Below are 16,700 nucleotides of genomic sequence, written 5' to 3'. Positions count from 1 at the left end.
ACTGGTATTTCTACAGCTGCCTTTTCACTTCAATAAAAGAAAAAGGCAAACTGACAAATGCCAGAAAGTTGTAACCTGGAAAAAACAGGACGCTAGTTCTGCCAGCTTTCTAAAACCATTTCTCAAACCTCCTTTAAGGATGGGCATGGGGATGGGGGCAGTGGCAGAAAAGGCATGGAAAAGGTCAGAGTCCTACCACAGGGCATTTGGCATCTCTGCCTATGACCCCTAGAAGTGTCAATCCAAAAAGACAGTCAAACTCATGGGGGCCTTTTTGGGGGAAGGAAAGCCCTCCAAAACTGTATCTCAGTCTGTTCTTTCTTTCTTCCTCCCTGGGGGCTTGAAGGGAACTTTGTAAGAAAACAAAGAAAGCAAAGCCTAAAAGTTGACTGACCTACAAAACATCATCATTCTGTGTTCTCTGGTTGTTATAAATTATTTTTCAGTAGAATTTTTTTTTTTTTTTTTTTTTTTTTTTTTTTTTTTGAAAGGGTTTTTTCCCCCAGGCTGGTTTTTTTTGGCACAATCTTGGCTCACTGCAACCTCCACCTCCCAGGTTCAAGTGATTCTCCTGCCTCAGCCTCCCAAGTAGCTGAGACTACAGGCATGTGCCACCACACCTGGCTAATTTTTGTACTTTTAGTAGAGATGGGGTTTCACCATGTTGAAACCCCATCTCTGGGGCTGGTCTTGAACTCCTGACCTCAAGTGATCCGCCCACCTTGGCCTCCCAAAGTGCTGGATTACAGGCATGAGCCACCATGCCTGGCCAAATCTCTTAATTTTTTAGAGAACACAGGCCATCTACAAATAATAAGTTTACCTCTTCCTTTTTGACTTTCATATTTTTTTTCTGGTCTGATTGCATAGGCTAGTATTGCTAAAAAAACAAAAAAGTAGCCGGGCGCGGTGGCGGGCGCCTGTAGTCCCAGCTACTCGGGAGGCTGAGGCAGGAGAATGGCGGGAACCCGGGAGGCGGAGCTTGCAGTGAGCTGAGATCCGGCCACTGCACTCCAGCCTGGGCGACAGAGCGAGACTCCGTCTCAAAAAAAAAAAAAAAAAAAAAAAGTGATGTTTAACAGCAGTGTTAGTGGGTATCTTTGTCTTGTTTCTGATTAAGGGGGAGTGTTTTATCTTTGAGAAGGATGCTGGCTTATCAATCAAATCAATCAATCTATGGATCCATCCATCACTGATTTGAAATACTATTTGTGACACGGGCTGTTCTGGGTCTGAGCAGAAAACTCAGGTTCACACCTCAGCCTCTGAAACAAAAGTGCTCACACTATGGGTTGGGAGAATGGCTGCACAGACCACCAGGGCCGGGGAAGCAGGTCCTCACCATCTTTCCAGATCTCTGCCGTCAGCCGGTCTGTGCTCTGGTGAAGCAGGGCTGCGACATTGTCATTCAGAGGGTCCATGTTTTTCATCAGCCACTCGTTGGCCTTGTAGTCGACCTGAATGAAGTCAGGTAGAGGAGGGCAATGACTTGCAGGTTCAGACATTCTCTGGATTTCCTAAGGAGCCTTCCAGAAGCTCTGAGACTCCCAGGTCTGGAGCTCACCATGGACAAGAGAGCACCGGTGCCACCTTGTGTCCATATTCTGAACTGCACCCCACCGGCATGGCCCCCTCTCTCTCCTTCCTCTCTATGCCTCCTGCCATAGAGACCTCTGTGACCTCCACCGCCACCACTTTCTTCCTCGTTCCTCTCCAGCCACCCTGGCCTCCGCATTGCTCCTTAAACACACGAGCTTACTCCCACCTCGGGGTTTTACCCCTGCGGTTCCTGCCACCTGGGGTTCTGTCTCTGGATTTCACATGACTGGCTCCTTCTGGGTACTCAGGGCTTTGCGCTGGGGCTCCATAGAGTCACGATCTTGGCCACTACAATTCTCTGCATATGTGCCCCCCACCAGACAGCGGTCCCCCGAGGGCAGGGCCCAGATCTGACTCACGGCCTAGCAGAGGGCTGGGTACAAGGGGAGTTCTGGAGTGTGTCTGGGGAAGAAACTGAGGGCTACACACAGAACACGTGGAATCTCCTGCCTCCTAGCCATTGTCTATGCTGTTCCCTCCGCCTGGACAGCCCTTCCCACCCTTCGCCCATCCTCTGGGGCTGCATGGTCCGCATCATCAAAACCAGGGATCAGTAAACTATGGCTCACGGGCAAAGTCCAGCCTGCCACCTCTTTTTGCAAATACTTTTATTGGAACAGGCCGGGCGCAGTGGCTCACGCCTGTAATCCCAGCACTTTGGGAGGCCTACGCGGGTGGATCAACTAAGGTGAGGAGTTCGAGAGCAGCCTGGCCAACATGGTGAAACCCCGTCTCTACTAAAAATACAAAAATTAGCCGGGCATGGTGGCAGGCGCCTGTAATCCCAGCTACTGGGGAGGCTGAGGCAGAAGAATTGCTTGAACCCGGTAGGTGGAGGTTGCAGTGAGCCGAGATCGCGCCACTGCACTCCAGCCCGGGCAACAGAGGGAGACTCTTTGTCTCAAAAAAAAAAAAAAAAAAAAAGTTTTATTGGAATAGAACCTTCATTTATGTCTTCATAGTCAAACTCATGGGGGCCTTTTGAGGGGGGCAGGAAAGCCTTCCAGACTGTATCTCACTGTTTTTCCTTTCTTTTTCCTTGGAGACTTGAAGATACTTATGTATTATCTGTGGTTCTTTTTGTGTGACCACAGCAGAATTGTGTAGCTGTGACAGAGACCGTCTGGCCCACAGAGCTGAAACTATTTACTATCGGACCCTTTACAGAAAATGTTTGCTGGCCCTTGGCTGAGATTTGAGACTGAGCATATTTTCTTCTGTGAAGCTTTCCCAGGTATTTCTCTTCCGGGCTCTGACACTACCCTCAGCTGCCTCCATTCAAACACCTATTGACCTTATATCCTGATGGTCTGTATTTGCCTCCCTCCCAGATAGGAATCTTTGTGAGGAGAGAAACCACGTTTGATCTGTGTATCCAGCTTTGCTCGGCACCGAGCTGGGCACACAAATGGCAGCCTGCACACGTCTGCTGAATAAGTGGATAAAATGCACATAGATCACCTCCCGATGAACTCCTACCCATCCCTCAAAACCCACTGCAAATATCACCTCTTTGAGGAAGTTTTTGGTGATCCCATCGGACAGAGTCGTTGCTCCTCCCTGGGCTCTCCTAGCCCCTGCTCTGTTTGTCTGGACCTCAGGAGGACCCGGTTTTCCCTCTAGACCCTCCCCCGATCTGTAGCCAGTGGAGACCTCTTGATCCCCACTCCCACTCACATGCCCCAAGGCTGGCCCCAGCCCCTACCTTGCCCGCGTAGTGCAGAACACTGAAGTCGGCCTGATCCCGCAGTTGCCTCGGCCGCTGGAACTTGGGGTGGCCGCCCTGCTCCTGGGCTACCTTCTCCACAAACGACTTGTCTGTGGCCTTCGGGAACCAGCACTCCTCGTCCAGCAGGGCCAGGAGCCCAGGGGGGTTGGCCTGGCCATCGACAGCAGGGGGAGAGTAAGTCAGATCCCCAAATATTGAACACTCAGGTGGCTGCTGATTTTTAGCTCTTAGAAGTCACACTTGGCCGGGCGCGGTGGCTCACGCCTGTAATCCCAGCACTTTGGGAGGCCGAGACGGGCGGATCACGAGGTCAGGAGATCGAGACCATCCTGGCGAACACGGTGAAACCCCGTCTCTACTAAAAAATACAAAAAACTAGCCGGGCGTGGTGGCGGGCGCCTGTAGTCCCCGCTACTCGGGAGGCTGAGGCAGGAGAATGGCGTGAACCCGGGAGGCGGAGCTTGCAGTGAGCCGAGATCTGGTCACTGCGCTCCAGCCTGGACGACAGAGCGAGACTCCGTCTCAAAAAAAAAAAAAAAAGAAGTCACACTTGGACATAAAAACAAATGTGAGAACGACAGTTACAGTGAGAGCCCTGATTAAACGAATGATTCGAGCCAGGCCCTGTGACAGGCACGTTCTGAGCCCTAATCACCTATGGTCACAAAAGATCGAGGAAGCAGGTGCTGTCACCTTCCTCACAGAACCCATGGGGCATCCTGAGGCCCAGCAGAGGAGGAGCTAGACCGTGGTCACGCAGATGCTGGGAGAGACGGAGCTGAACCCTGTGTGGGCTGGGAGGGGCCTGGGCTCACCGGCCGCTCGATGAGGTCGATGCAGGGCTGCAGGTCGAGGCCAAAGTCGAGGAAGGTCCAGGGGATCCCCTCACGCTGGTACTCCTCCTGCTCCAGCACGAACATGGTGTGGTTGAAGAGCTGCTGCAGCTTCTCGTTGGTGTAGTTGATGCAGAGCTGCTCAAAGGAGTTCAGCTGCAGGGACGCAGGACACATGAGCCGGGAGGATGGAGAGGGACAGAGACCCAGAGAGAGAGGGACAGAGACCCAGAGAGAGGGGGACAGAGACCCAGAGACAGGGGGACAGAGACCCAGAGAGGGGGGAGAGAGACCCAGAGAGAGGGGGACAGAGACCCAGAGAAAAGGGAACAGAGACCCAGAGAGAGGGGGACAGAGACCCAGAGAGAGACAGGGACAGAGACCCAGAGAGAGAGGGGGACAGAGACCCAGAGAGAGGGGAGAGAGACCCAGAGAGAGAGGGGGACAGAGACCCAGAGAAAGAGGGACAGAGACCCAGAGAGACAGGGACAGAGACCCAGAGAAAGAGGGACAGAGAGAGAGAGGGACAGAGACCCAGAGACAGGGGACAGAGACCAGAGAAGGAGAGACAGTGACCCAGAGAGAGGGGGACAGAGACCCAGAGAGAGAGAGGAACAGAGACCAGAGAGAAGGGGACAGAGACTCAGAGAGAGAGGGGGGGACAGAGACCAGGGAGAAGGGGAGAGACCCAGGCCTTCAGAAAGGACCAGGACCGGAGTGAGGAAGTCGGCATCCCCCTCCCAGCACGAGGGCAGACCTGGAAGATCTCAAAGCCCGCGATGTCCAGGATGCCCAGGAAGGAGGCGCCTTGGCGGGGGCTGCGGTCCAAGGCCCGGTTGAGGCGCAGAACCAGCCAGCGGAAGAGGCGCTCATAGGTGGCCTTGGCCAGGGCCTCCAGCGCGAAGTCAGCCTGTGGGGCAGGGCTGGTGGTAAGGGCGCAGCCTGCACATCAGCAGACTGAAAGATGTTGGAGGTGGACCGGGGAAGGGCCCCCAGCTCATCCCCCTTAAGGTCGCCTCCCAGCTCCTTGACCAGAAATACCATCAAGAACAATGCCACGAACAACAGGCAGACATTCCTGAAGTCCGACTGTGCGTCAGGTACTATGTGACAGGCTCGGGTGTGTTAGCCCTTGAATCCTCCCCTCACCCCTCAAACCAGTTTCTACTGCACAGCGGTTAAGAGCGTGGACTCTGGAGCCGGACAACCTGGGTTCAAATCCCAGCTCTGCCATTTGGGGGCTGTGTGACCTCAGGCATGTGAATAAACCTCTCTGTGCCTCAGTTTTCTCCTCTGTAAAATGAGAACTAACAACAATACCCCAGCTGAGCTTGAACCAGGGTCAGTGTGGCTCCCAAACTCCTCTTGTCCCCCCCAGCATCTACTTCATCCGGGCACCTCACTGCCCAGCCTAGGGCCAGCAGAGGCCTCTGCCCAAACGCTGGATTCCGAAACCCTCCCTGGCCTGTGGTCACTCCACTCCACCCTCCCTGCCACCACCCTGGTGTGAGCTCCCATGATTGCCAAGACTCTGGCTGCAGCCTCCTTAAGTCTCCCTGCCTCTACCTGCATCCCTGAACCCAATTCTCCATGCAGCAGCCAAGGGGATCTTTCTGTGAAAGACAAACTGAATTAAGCCACTCCCTGGCTTAAAACCTCACTGGCCTCCTATGTACTTTGAATAAAACTCACCTCCTTGCTGTGGCCCCTAAGACCTTGCATGATCTGCCCCTTGCTGATATTTCTGACTGTGGATTCACCCACCCTCTCTCCCTTCCTCTTTAGCCTCACTGACCTGACCTCCTTCAATTTTTTCCCTTCCTTTCTTCCTTCCTTCCTTCCTTCCTTCTTTCCTTCCTTCCTCCCTCCCTCCCTCCCTTCCTTCCTTCCTTTCTTTTTTCTTTTCTTTTTCTTCCTCTTTTCCTTGTTTCCTTCTTTTTCTTTCTTTCTTTGTCTTTCTTTCTCTCTCTCTCTTTCTTTCCTTTCTCTCTCTCTCTCTCTCCCTCCCTCCCTCCTTCCTTCCTTCCTCCCTCCCTTCCTTCCTTTCCTTTTTTTTTTTTTGGCAGAGTCTTGCTCTGTCACCCAGGCTGGAGTGCAGTGGTGTGATCTCAGCTCACTGCAACCTCTGCCTCCTAGGTTCAAGTGATTCTCGTGTCTCAGCCTCTCGAGTAGCTGGGACTACAGGCGTGTGCCACACGCCCAGCTAATTTTTGTATTTTAGTAGAGATGGAGTTTCACCATGTTGCCCAGGCTGGTCTTGAACTCAATCTGTCCTGAGCTCAATCTGTCCTCTTTGGCCTCCCAAAGTGCTGGGATTACAGGCGTGAGCCACCACACCCGGCCTCACTGACCCGCTTAATGCTCCCAACTCCCCAAGCCTGCTCTACCCCCAGGGCCTTTACACTTGCGGTTCCGTCTGCCTCAAACTGTCTAGGTCTCACCTCGAATGTTATGTCCTTAGAGTGTCCTTAGAGAGGACTTTCCTGACCAACCACACCTCCCCTTCACAGGTGCTCTCACCATCTAAAAGCATCCTGAGCTTTTGTTTTCTGTTTTTCTAGAATACTACGTTGCATTTATATCCTGTTTTTTTTTTTGTTTGTTTTTTTTTTTTGAGACGGAGTCTCCCTCTGTCGCCCAGGCTGGAGTGCAGTGGCGCGATCTCGGCTCACTGCAAGCTCCGCCTCCCGGGTTCACGCCATTCTCCTGCCTCAGCCTCCCGAGTAGCTGGGACCACAGGCGCCCGCCACCTCGCCCGGCTAGTTTTTTGTATTTTTTAGTAGAGACGGGGTTTCACCGTGTTCGCCAGGATGGTCTCGATCTCCTGACCTCGTGATCCGCCCGTCTCGGCCTCCCAAAGTGCTGGGATTACAGGCTTGAGCCACCGTGCCCGGCCTATATCCTGTTTTTTTAAATTATTGTTAAATTTTTAAACTTTTTAATTTTTTTAGAGACAGAGTCTCACTCTGTCATCCAGGCTGGAGTGCAGTAGTGCAATCACGGCTCACTGCAGCGTCAAACTCCCGGGCTCAAGCAATCCTCCCACCTTGGCCTCCCACAGTGCTGGGATTACAGGCATGAGCCACCACTCCCAGCCACATCCCGTTTAACTTTTATTATCCATTTCCTTACTATCACTTGAGGTCCCTGAGGGCCTGGTATTTGTCTTGACGACTGCTTTTATTCCTGGCACCTAGACCAGGATCGGTAACGGAGCGGGCACTCAGCAAAAGTCTGTTGCGTGGTGGGAAAAATGGCATACGTGGTTTAAAGACCCAGGGCCAGGGTGCCCGGCTCTTCCTGTGCCTGCCCACTGCCAGCCCTGCCTACCTGTTCCTTCGTCTGGGCTTTCTGCACGTAGTCTCGGCCAACTTTGATGCGAGGTGTGAGCAAGGCTCGGGAGAAATCCGTCACCCCCAGTCCCAAGAGGCGGCAGAGCTTCTGTGCAGCTGAGGGCGAGAGGCACCAAGATCCAATCAGCACTGGGAAGAGGCGCTTGCTGCCCAGCAAGGGAGAGGGCACCGTTCCCCACTGCTGGGGGAGCAGAAGACGGGCCCCGCCTTTCCCAGGAGAGGCATTACGAGTCCCAAAAGTGTGTACGTTCTCTGCCCAGCTGTTCTCTTTCCAGGAACCAGAACTGGCAAAATAACCCACACGTGAGCAAAGACCGCACCACGAGGATGTTCAGAGCAGTGTTGTTTATAATTGGAGAAAACCAGGAAACAACCTGAGGGCCCAAGAAGCGGGCGTTGGTTAGATGGGTCGGGCTTCATCCATTTGAAAGAATATTCTGAATATGTTTTTTGTTGTTGTTGTTGTTGTTTTGTTTTGTTTTTGAGACAGAGTTTGGCTCTCATCACCCAGGCTGGAGTGCAGTGATGCAGTCTCAGCTCACTACAACCTCCGCCTCCCTGGTTCAAGTGATTCTCCTGCCTCGGCTCCTGAGCAGCTGGGATTACAGGTGCCTGGCCCATTTGAAAGAATGTTCTGCAGTCACTAAAAGCTACACTGGAGGCGGGCACGGCGGCTCCTGCCTGTAATCCCAGGGAGGCCCTTTGGGAGGCCAAGGCAGGCAGATCACCTGAGGTCAGGAGTTTGAGACCAACCTGGCCAACATGGTGAAACCCCGTCTGTACTAAAAATACAAAAATTAGCCTGACATGGTGGTGCGTGCCTGTAATCCCAGATACTCGGGAGGCTGAGGCAGGGAGAATTGCTTGAACACGGGAGGTAGAGGTTACAGTGAGCTGAGATGCTGCCACTGCACTCCAGCCTGGGCGAGACTTCATCTAAAAGAGGAAGGAAGGAAGGAAGGAAGGAAGGAAGGAAGGGAAGGAGGGAGGGAGGGAGGGAGGGGGGGAGGGAGGGAGGGAGGGAAGGAGGGAGAGAGGAAGGGAGGAAGGAAGGGAGGAAGGAAGGGAGGGAGGGGAGGGAATCCCAATACAGTTCTGTCTAAAAGAAGGAAGGAAAGAGGGAGGGAAGGAGGGAGGGAGGGAGGGAAGGAGGGAGGGAGGGAGGGAAGGGATCCCAGTGGAGTTCTTGTGAATAATCTGAAAATTATCCCCAAAGCATTCAGGGGAAGAAAAAAAAAGCAGGTTTCAAAACAGTTTGCAGGGTCTGACTCCAGTTTTGTAAAACAAATGAGTAAATGTGTGTGCACGGCACACCTGCCGGGTGCCTGTGTACAGAGCCCCCAGCTGCCTCAGGTAATGCTGTTACCAGCAGCATCGTGGGGTAATGCATCCTGTCCTCCTATTTTCTGTGCTGTGCAGCTTTTAGAAATGAGCCTGTCGGATTTCATAACCAGGACAGAAAGCTCTTGCGGTCTCCAGGGGAAGAGGGGGTGAAGCACGATTCCATTTCTGTGACAATCTATATCCACAGTGATACAGACACAGAACAAAGCCCAGAGAGACACATCCCAAAATGTGAGCAGCAATTATCTCTGGGGGCATGATTATGGGTAATTGTCTTTCTTTTTCTTCCTTTTTTTTTTTTTTTGGAGATAGATTCTTGCTCCGTTGCCCAGGCTGGAGTGCAATGGCACAATCTCGGCTCATGGCAACCTCCACCTCCCGGGTTCAAGCAATTCTCCTGCCTCAGCCTCCCGAGTAGCTGGGACTACAGGCGCTCGCCCCCATTCCCAGTTAATTTTTGTATTTTTAGTAGAGAAGGAGTTTTGCCATGTTGGCCAGGCTGGTCTCGAACTCACGGCCTCAAGTGATCCACCCGCCTTGGCCTCCCAAAGTGCTGGGATTACAGGTGATTATGGGTAATTTTCTCTCTTCCTTTCTACTTTTCTGTCATGCCGATTTTTCCCCTTCCAGCTTGTATTATTTTATAATAATAAACATAGCTATTTCTATTTTGGTTTAAAGTAGGGGATATTGACTATAATTCTGTTCTTGAAAGGCAAAAAGAAGTGTCTCTGCAGAGCGCAGAGGCTGGAGAAGCTATGCCAAATGCTAATGGTGGCTCCCTGTGGGGCGAGAGGGTCTGGGAGGATGGGCTCCTGCTGTTCCCCTCTGTCGTGCTGCTGTGGTTCACTTTCACACTTTTAGAATCAGGAAAAGAGCGGTCGATGTTAGTTTGGCAAAGACTCAGCAAAAAGCAGGAAATCGGCCAGGTACGGTGGCTCATGCCTGTAATCCCAGCACTTTGGGAGGCCGAGGTGGGCGGATCCCAAGGTCAGGAGATTGAGACCATCCTGGCTAACATGGTGAAACCCCATCTCTACTAAAAATACAAAAAGTTAGCCGGGCGTGGTGGAGGGCGCCTGTAGTCCCAGCTACTCGGCAGGCTGAGGCAGGAGAATGGGGTGAACCTGGGAGGCGGAGCTTGCAGTGAGCCGAGATCACACCACTGCACTCCAGCCTGGGCGACAGAGGCGAGACTCTGTTTCCAAAAAAAAAAAAAAAAAAAAGAAGGAAATCAGAGTGATCCTGGGATGGAGACAGGTGTGGCTGGAAGGGAGATGCTTTCTATGTGGGACAGGGGTGCAGGAGGGCTGGGCACCACCTGGGCGGGGGCTGGGGGTCGTGGGCAGGCAGGCCAGGGGCAGTACCTGTGTTGTCAGGCATGGTGGCTTGATCCGTGTTCCGTTCCCTCTTCAAGGCAATGTTGCCGAACTGCAGAACTGCTGAGACCATCCGCAGCATGGCTGGGGACACAAGGACAGAGGTCACATGTGGCTCTGGACCCTGATGTTTGGTCTTAACTGGCCCCTTAAAAATGTAACTTAAAAAGCTTAAGGCAAATTATATCACCACCCCTCAGCTTAAAATCCACTTGTGGGCTCGGCATGATAGCTCGCACCTGTAATCCCAGCACTTTGGGAGGGCGAGGCGGGAGGATCGCTTGAGCCCAGGAGTTTGAGATCAGCCTGAGCAACACAGCAAGACTCCATCTCAAAAAAAAAAAAAAAAAGACTCCATCTTTGACACTGGGCAGGCCTTGAAATATGTGAACAGATCAGTGAATTCTGGTTTGAGTTTATTATATCTGAGGTTTGCCCTATCGCTATGATACTTAACCAGTGTCTGCTTACGTTGTGTATTTTGTGAAACAGTGCAAATAGAATTTAAAAGGACTTAGGGAAATGAACGAAGGTCTACAGTGATATGGAAAGACTTCTACCACAATGAGTGAAAACTAGCGGCTTACTGCTATCTATGTGCAAAAGGGTGGAAATATAAAGTATAGTCGATTCTTGTGACTTGCACTGGTTAGCATAGGTTAGCATAGGTTTATGAATGTAAATACATATGCACAGCACACATACAGAGAGGGACACATACTATAGACGTCCAGCTCCAGGAACTTTTACAAAGCCAATGTGTCTGTGGAACCGGCCTCTCCAAAGCCCCCTTCCCTCACTGAACACGGATGAATGTCACAAACACATGGTCGAGTGAAAGAAGCCAGGTGAGAAAGTGCACACCATGTGATTCTATTTGTAACAAATCCAAGAAGAGGCAACACAACTCCATACTCAGAAGTTGGAATAATGGGCCGGGCGCGGTGGCTCATGCCTGTAATTCTAGCACTTTGGGATACCGAGGTGGACAATCACGAGGTCAGGAGATCGAGATCACCCTGGCTAACACGGTGAAACCCTGTCTCTACTAAAAATACAAAAAAAAAAAAAAAAAAATTAGCCGGGCGTGGTGGCAGGCACCTGTAGTCCCAGCTACTCAGGAGGCTGAGGCAGAAGAATGGCATGAACCCAGGAGGCAGAGCTTGCAGTGAGCCAAGATAGCGCCACTGCACTCCAGTCTGGGCAACAGAGCGAGACTCTGTCTCAAAAAAGAAAAAAAAAAAAAAGAAGAAGAAGTCAGAATAATGGTTACCTTGAGGGGGTACTGGTGGTGGGAAGGGACATGGGGGGCTCCCGGGTGCTGGATATACAGAGTGTTCCCTCCCAAAACTCCCCCAAGCTGGATGCCAAGGGCTTGTGCTCATGTTATTGGTGTATATACTGTACTTCAACACAAAGGTGGTTTAGAAAAAGGTGTGTGTGAGTGGGGGTGAGAGGTCGGCATTTCTTCTGGAATACTCTTGCCAAAAACGTGTAACTAGAATGTAATCGCAGGGAAACAAACCCAAATAGAGACGGAACAACCAGTCTGTAATCTTCCAAAGTGTCAAAACCATGAATGATAAAGAAAGACTCAGGAAGAGTTCCAGACTGAAGGAGAGTAAAGAGATGTGGGCCGGGCGCAGTGGCTCATGCCTGTAATGCCAGAACTTTGGGAGGCCGAGGCGGGCAGATCACAAGGTCAGGAGATCGAGACCATCCTGGCTAACACAGTGAAACCCTGTCTGTACTAAAAATACAAAAAATTAGCCGGGCGTGGTGACGGGCGCCTTTAGTCCCAGCTACTCGGGAGGCTGAGGCAGGAGAATGGCGTGAACCCAGGAGGTGGAGCTTGCAGTGAGCCAAGATTGCGCCACTGCACTCCAGACTGGGCAACAAAGCGAGACTCCGTCTAAAAAAAAAAAAAGAGATGTGATGACCAGGAAAAAAAGAGAGCAAGAGGGCTGGGCACAGCGGCTCAAGCCTACAATCCCAGCATTTTGGGAGGCTGAGGCGGGTGGATCACCCGAGGTCAGCAGTTCGAGACCAACCTGGCCAACATGGAGAAGCTGCGTCTCTATGAAAAATACAAAATTAGCCGGGCGTGGTGGCGTGCACCTGTAACCCCAGTTACTCAGGAGCCTGAGGCAGGAGAATCACTTGAACCCGGGAGACAGAGGTTGCTGTAAGCCGAGATCAAGCCACTGCACTCCAGCCTGGGGAACAAGAGCGAAACTCTATCATGCGCAAGAGAGAATTTTTTTTTTTTTTTTTTTTGGAGCTGTGGGACAACTGGTGTAAGGTCTGTGGACTGGATAATGGTACTGTGCTGAAGTCGATTTCCTGGTGACACTGCGGGTCTGTGGTTGTGTAAAAGAATGTTCTTAGGAAATACACACTGATGTTTTCAGAGGGGGTGACAGGATGAATAACAGCCCCCAACAATACCCATAACCTAATCCCTGGGACCTGTGAATGTGATCTTCCATGGCAAAAGGGACTTTGCAGATATGATTAAATGAAGGATTCTAGGCCGGGCGCAGTGGCTCACACCTGTAATCTCCACACTTTAAACGGCCAAGGCGAGTGGATCACTTGAGGTCAGGAGTTCAAGACCAGCCTGGCCAACATGGTGAAACCCCGTCTCTACCAAAAATACAAAATATAAGCTGGGTGTGGTGGCGAGCGCCTATAACCCCAGCTACTCGGGAGGCTGAAATGGGAGATTTGCTTGAACCTGGGAGGCAGAGGCTGGAGTAAGCTGAGATTACACCACCACACTCTGCTCCAGCCTGGGCAACAGAGCTAGACTCCATCTCAAAAAACAAAAAAACCCATAAATAAAGAAGGACACATCCTCACAGACCCACAGCACATCTGGCCCAGCAAACTTAATGATCATTCCTTAACATCAGCTTAGACCCCGTCCAGACCTGGCTTCCCTCAATGGCCTTTGAAATGGCCCCCTGGCCGGGCGCCGTGGCTCAAGCCTGTAATCCCAGCACTTTGGGAGGCCGAGACGGGCGGATCACGAGGTTGGGAGATCGACACCATCCTGGTTAACACGGTGAAACCCCGTCTCTACTAAAAATACAAAAAACTAGCCGGGTGAGGTGGCGGGCACCTGTAGTCCCAGCTACTCTGGAGACTGAGGCAGGAGAATGGCGTAAACCCGGGAGGCGGAGCTTGCAATGAGCTGAGATCTGGCCACTGCACTCCAGCCGGGAGACACAGCGAGACTCCGTCTCAAAAAAAAAAACAAACAAAATGGCCTCCTGCAGTTGGCTTACGAAGCTGTGTTTGTGCCAGGCCCCGGGGTGCCTCTGATGCCCTGAGGACTTGGCAGTCAGCTCTTGTTGCTGACATCAGACTCGCCCATCACTAGCAAGCCCGGCCTGCAGACGCCTCATGTGAGAGGCCGGCACGCCTCCCTGTGTCCCAGGCTACCTGCTGAACCTCTCAGCATGGCATTTATGGTGCCAAGGGCTGGCAGGTGGAGATGTGAAGTGGGGAAGGAGATGGATGGACACCCTGCATTGATTGGCCCCAAATGCTTTCTGCCTTGGGCTCCCTGTGGGTGACACTGAGGTGTCCGCCTCTCTCTCTGGATCATGGGCTGGCTTTGGGGTCAGATGTGGATTCCACCACGGCTCTGCCTCCTCCTCCTGAATTGGGGTGAGTCCCAATTCAGGGTCAGGGAGGGTCAGGGAGGTGACAGGACACCCCATCTCCCTGACCCTCTGTCTCTTGTCAAAAGAAGAGTCTGTGAAAAGGTGACCAACTCCACCCTTTGTAAGCAAAACACAGAAAACAACTGTAATGAGAGCTCATTCATCCGCCACATCAGCAAACACAAAAAAGCTTCCAGCCATGGTTGCTGCGTGCAGGTGGATACACAGGTGCTCCCCATATATGGCTGGAGGAACTGGAAACTAGCGCCACCCTGTGGATGGCGACGAAGTAGATTCTCTGCAATTTAAAAAATGCTCATGGCCGGGCACGGTGGCTCACGCTTGTAATCCCAGCACTTTGGGAGGCCGAGGCCAGTGGATCACAAGGTCAGGAGACCGAGACCATCCTGGCTAACGCGGTGAAACCCCGTCTCTACTAAAAATACAAAAAATTAGCCGGGCGTGGTGGCGGCGCCTGCAGTCCCAGATACTCAGGAGGCTGAGGCAGGAGAATGGTGTGAACCTGGGAGGCGGAGCTTGCAGTAAGCCCAGATCGCGGCACTGCACTCCAGCCTGGGCGACAGAGTGAGACTCCGTCTCAAAAAACAAAACAAAACAAAAATGTCCAGAATAGGCAAGTCCGTAGAGACAGAAAGCAGAGGAGTGGTTGCCAGGGGCTGCGGACAGGGATGTGTTATCTTCTTGGGCTACTGAAAGTGTTCTAAAAGTGACTGTATGATAGATGCACAACTCTGTGAATATACAAAATTCTATGGAATTGCACAGTTTAAATAGGTGAATGGTGTGACATGTGAATTATATCTTAAAGCTGTTCGATTCTTTTTTTTATGCTGAACACAAACAAGAATCACAAATCTCTTTGGACATGGCATTTCATTTCTTTTCTTTTCTTTTCTTTTCTTTTCTTTTCTTTTCTTTTCTTTTCTTTTCTGTTTTGGAGACAGTCTTGCCACCACACCCATCTAATTTTTGTGTTTTTAGTAGAGACGGGGTTTCACCATGTTGGTCAGGCTTGTCTCAAGCCTCTGACCTCGTGATCCGCCTGCCTCGGCCTCCCAAAGTGCTGGGATTACAGGTGTGAGCCACCACGCCCAGCCGGCATTTCATTTCTGAGAATTGTACCTACAGGTCTGTTTCCACATGAGCATAAGAACCTACTTACAAGGATATTCACAGTCGCTTGTTTGCTTTGGACCCAGAGTCTTACTTTGTCACCCAGGCTGGAGTGCAGGGGCGTGATCTCGGCTCACTGCAGCCTCCACCTCCCGGGCTCAAGTGATCCTCCCACCTCAGCCCCCCAAGTAGCTGGGAGTAAAGGCGCCCACCACCACGCCCAGGTAATTTTTTGTGTTTTTTGTGAAGACGGGGTTTCATCATGTTGCCCAGGCTGGTCTCAAACTCCTGAGCTCAAGCAAGCTGCCTCCTCTGAAAGTGCTGGGATTACAGGCGTGAGCCACTGTGCTGCCTTAGTATTTTTTTAAAAAATTGTTCCAGTAGTAATGGAATGGAAACAACCTAAGGCTCTATCTGCAAGGGATTGGTTGAAAGAATCATAGTTTATTTAAACAATAAAACCTCACGCAGCTGCAAAAAGGAGTGAGGTCCATCTGTACATTTTGTACCAAAACTATGGCCAAAATATACCAGTCAGTAGGAAAGGGCAGTGGGTGGGTGGAGAGGGAGGGTGGTCCAGAGCATCCTTCCATGGGAATGATGAGCTGAGTAATTTGTGTCTTTGTTTTGGGGTTTTTTGAGATGGGGTCTCATTCTATCACCAGCCTGGAGTACAGTGGTGCAATCATAGCTCACTGTAGCCTCCTACTCCTGGACTTAATCCTCCCACCTCAGCCTCCCAAGCAGCTGGGACTACAGGTGTGCACCACCACACCTGGTTAATATTTTTTTTTTTAATTTTTAGTAGAGACAAGGTCTCACCATATTGCTTAGGCTGGTCTCAAACTCCAGGCCTCAAGTGATTCTCCCACCTTGGCTTCCCGAAGTGTTGGGATTACAGGAGTGAGCCAATGATGAGCTGAGTATTTAACTCCAGCACTGCCTGGCCCAGACTAAACTAGGCCAGAGTGCTGGGCCAGGGTCCAGGGGGGTCTCCAGTGGAAGGGTAGGGAGCCAGCTGGAGCAACCAACATCCAGGAACTTTTTTTTTTTTTTTTGGATGGAGTTTCGCTCTGCTCCAAGCTGGAGTGCAGTGGTGAGATCTTGGCTCACTGCAACCTCTGCCTCCCAGGTTCGAGTGATTCTCTAGCCTCAGCCTCCCGAGTAACTGGGACTACAGGTGCACACCACCATGTCTGGCTAACTTTTGTATTTTTAGTAGAGACGAGGTTTCTCCATGTTGGCCAGGCTGGTCTCGAACTCCTGACCTCAGGTGATCTGCCCGCATTGGCCTCCCAAACTGTTGGGATTACAGGCATGTGCCACTGAGCCTGGTCGGAACTTTTGAACCAACAGAGAAATCGCTTCACATTTTTTTTTTATCACCACAGTGATGTTGACAGCTGAACATCAGTTGTGGGGCTAGAGAATGCCTCCTCTTATAGAAAAATAATATGTGTCTTTTCTTATATTCCTAAAATATTTCTGGAAGGAGACACAAGAAGCTTAACAGTGGGGAACTAGGGCCAGGGAAGAGCAGGAAGGCTTGGTTTTGTTGGTACGACCTTTAGCCACATTCAGGTTATGTCACTACATGCATAGGTTGCTGCAAAGTTTTTATTTCTGAATTCCAAAAATCAGAGCTGCTGCCTGCACCC

The 16,700-nt window shown here is 51.4% G+C and overlaps 1 protein-coding gene across 1 annotated transcript in view; it reads right to left on the bottom strand.

Moving 5' to 3' along the window:
* The window catches only part of MYH14 (myosin heavy chain 14), a 119,641-nt gene that overhangs the window by 55,582 nt on the left and 47,359 nt on the right, over nucleotides 1-16,700 (bottom strand). Inside the window, 6 exon segments of the mRNA XM_031660367.1 lie at nucleotides 1,343-1,457; nucleotides 3,305-3,478; nucleotides 4,144-4,317; nucleotides 4,919-5,071; nucleotides 7,492-7,610; nucleotides 10,226-10,321. Coding sequence (XP_031516227.1) covers nucleotides 1,343-1,457; nucleotides 3,305-3,478; nucleotides 4,144-4,317; nucleotides 4,919-5,071; nucleotides 7,492-7,610; nucleotides 10,226-10,321 — 831 coding nt within the window.

This window comes from Papio anubis, chromosome 20 (genome assembly GCF_008728515.1).
Source record: "Papio anubis isolate 15944 chromosome 20, Panubis1.0, whole genome shotgun sequence".
In the NCBI taxonomy this organism is placed as follows: Eukaryota; Metazoa; Chordata; class Mammalia; order Primates; family Cercopithecidae; genus Papio; species Papio anubis.
This window is presented reverse-complemented; position numbering and strand designations above follow the sequence as displayed.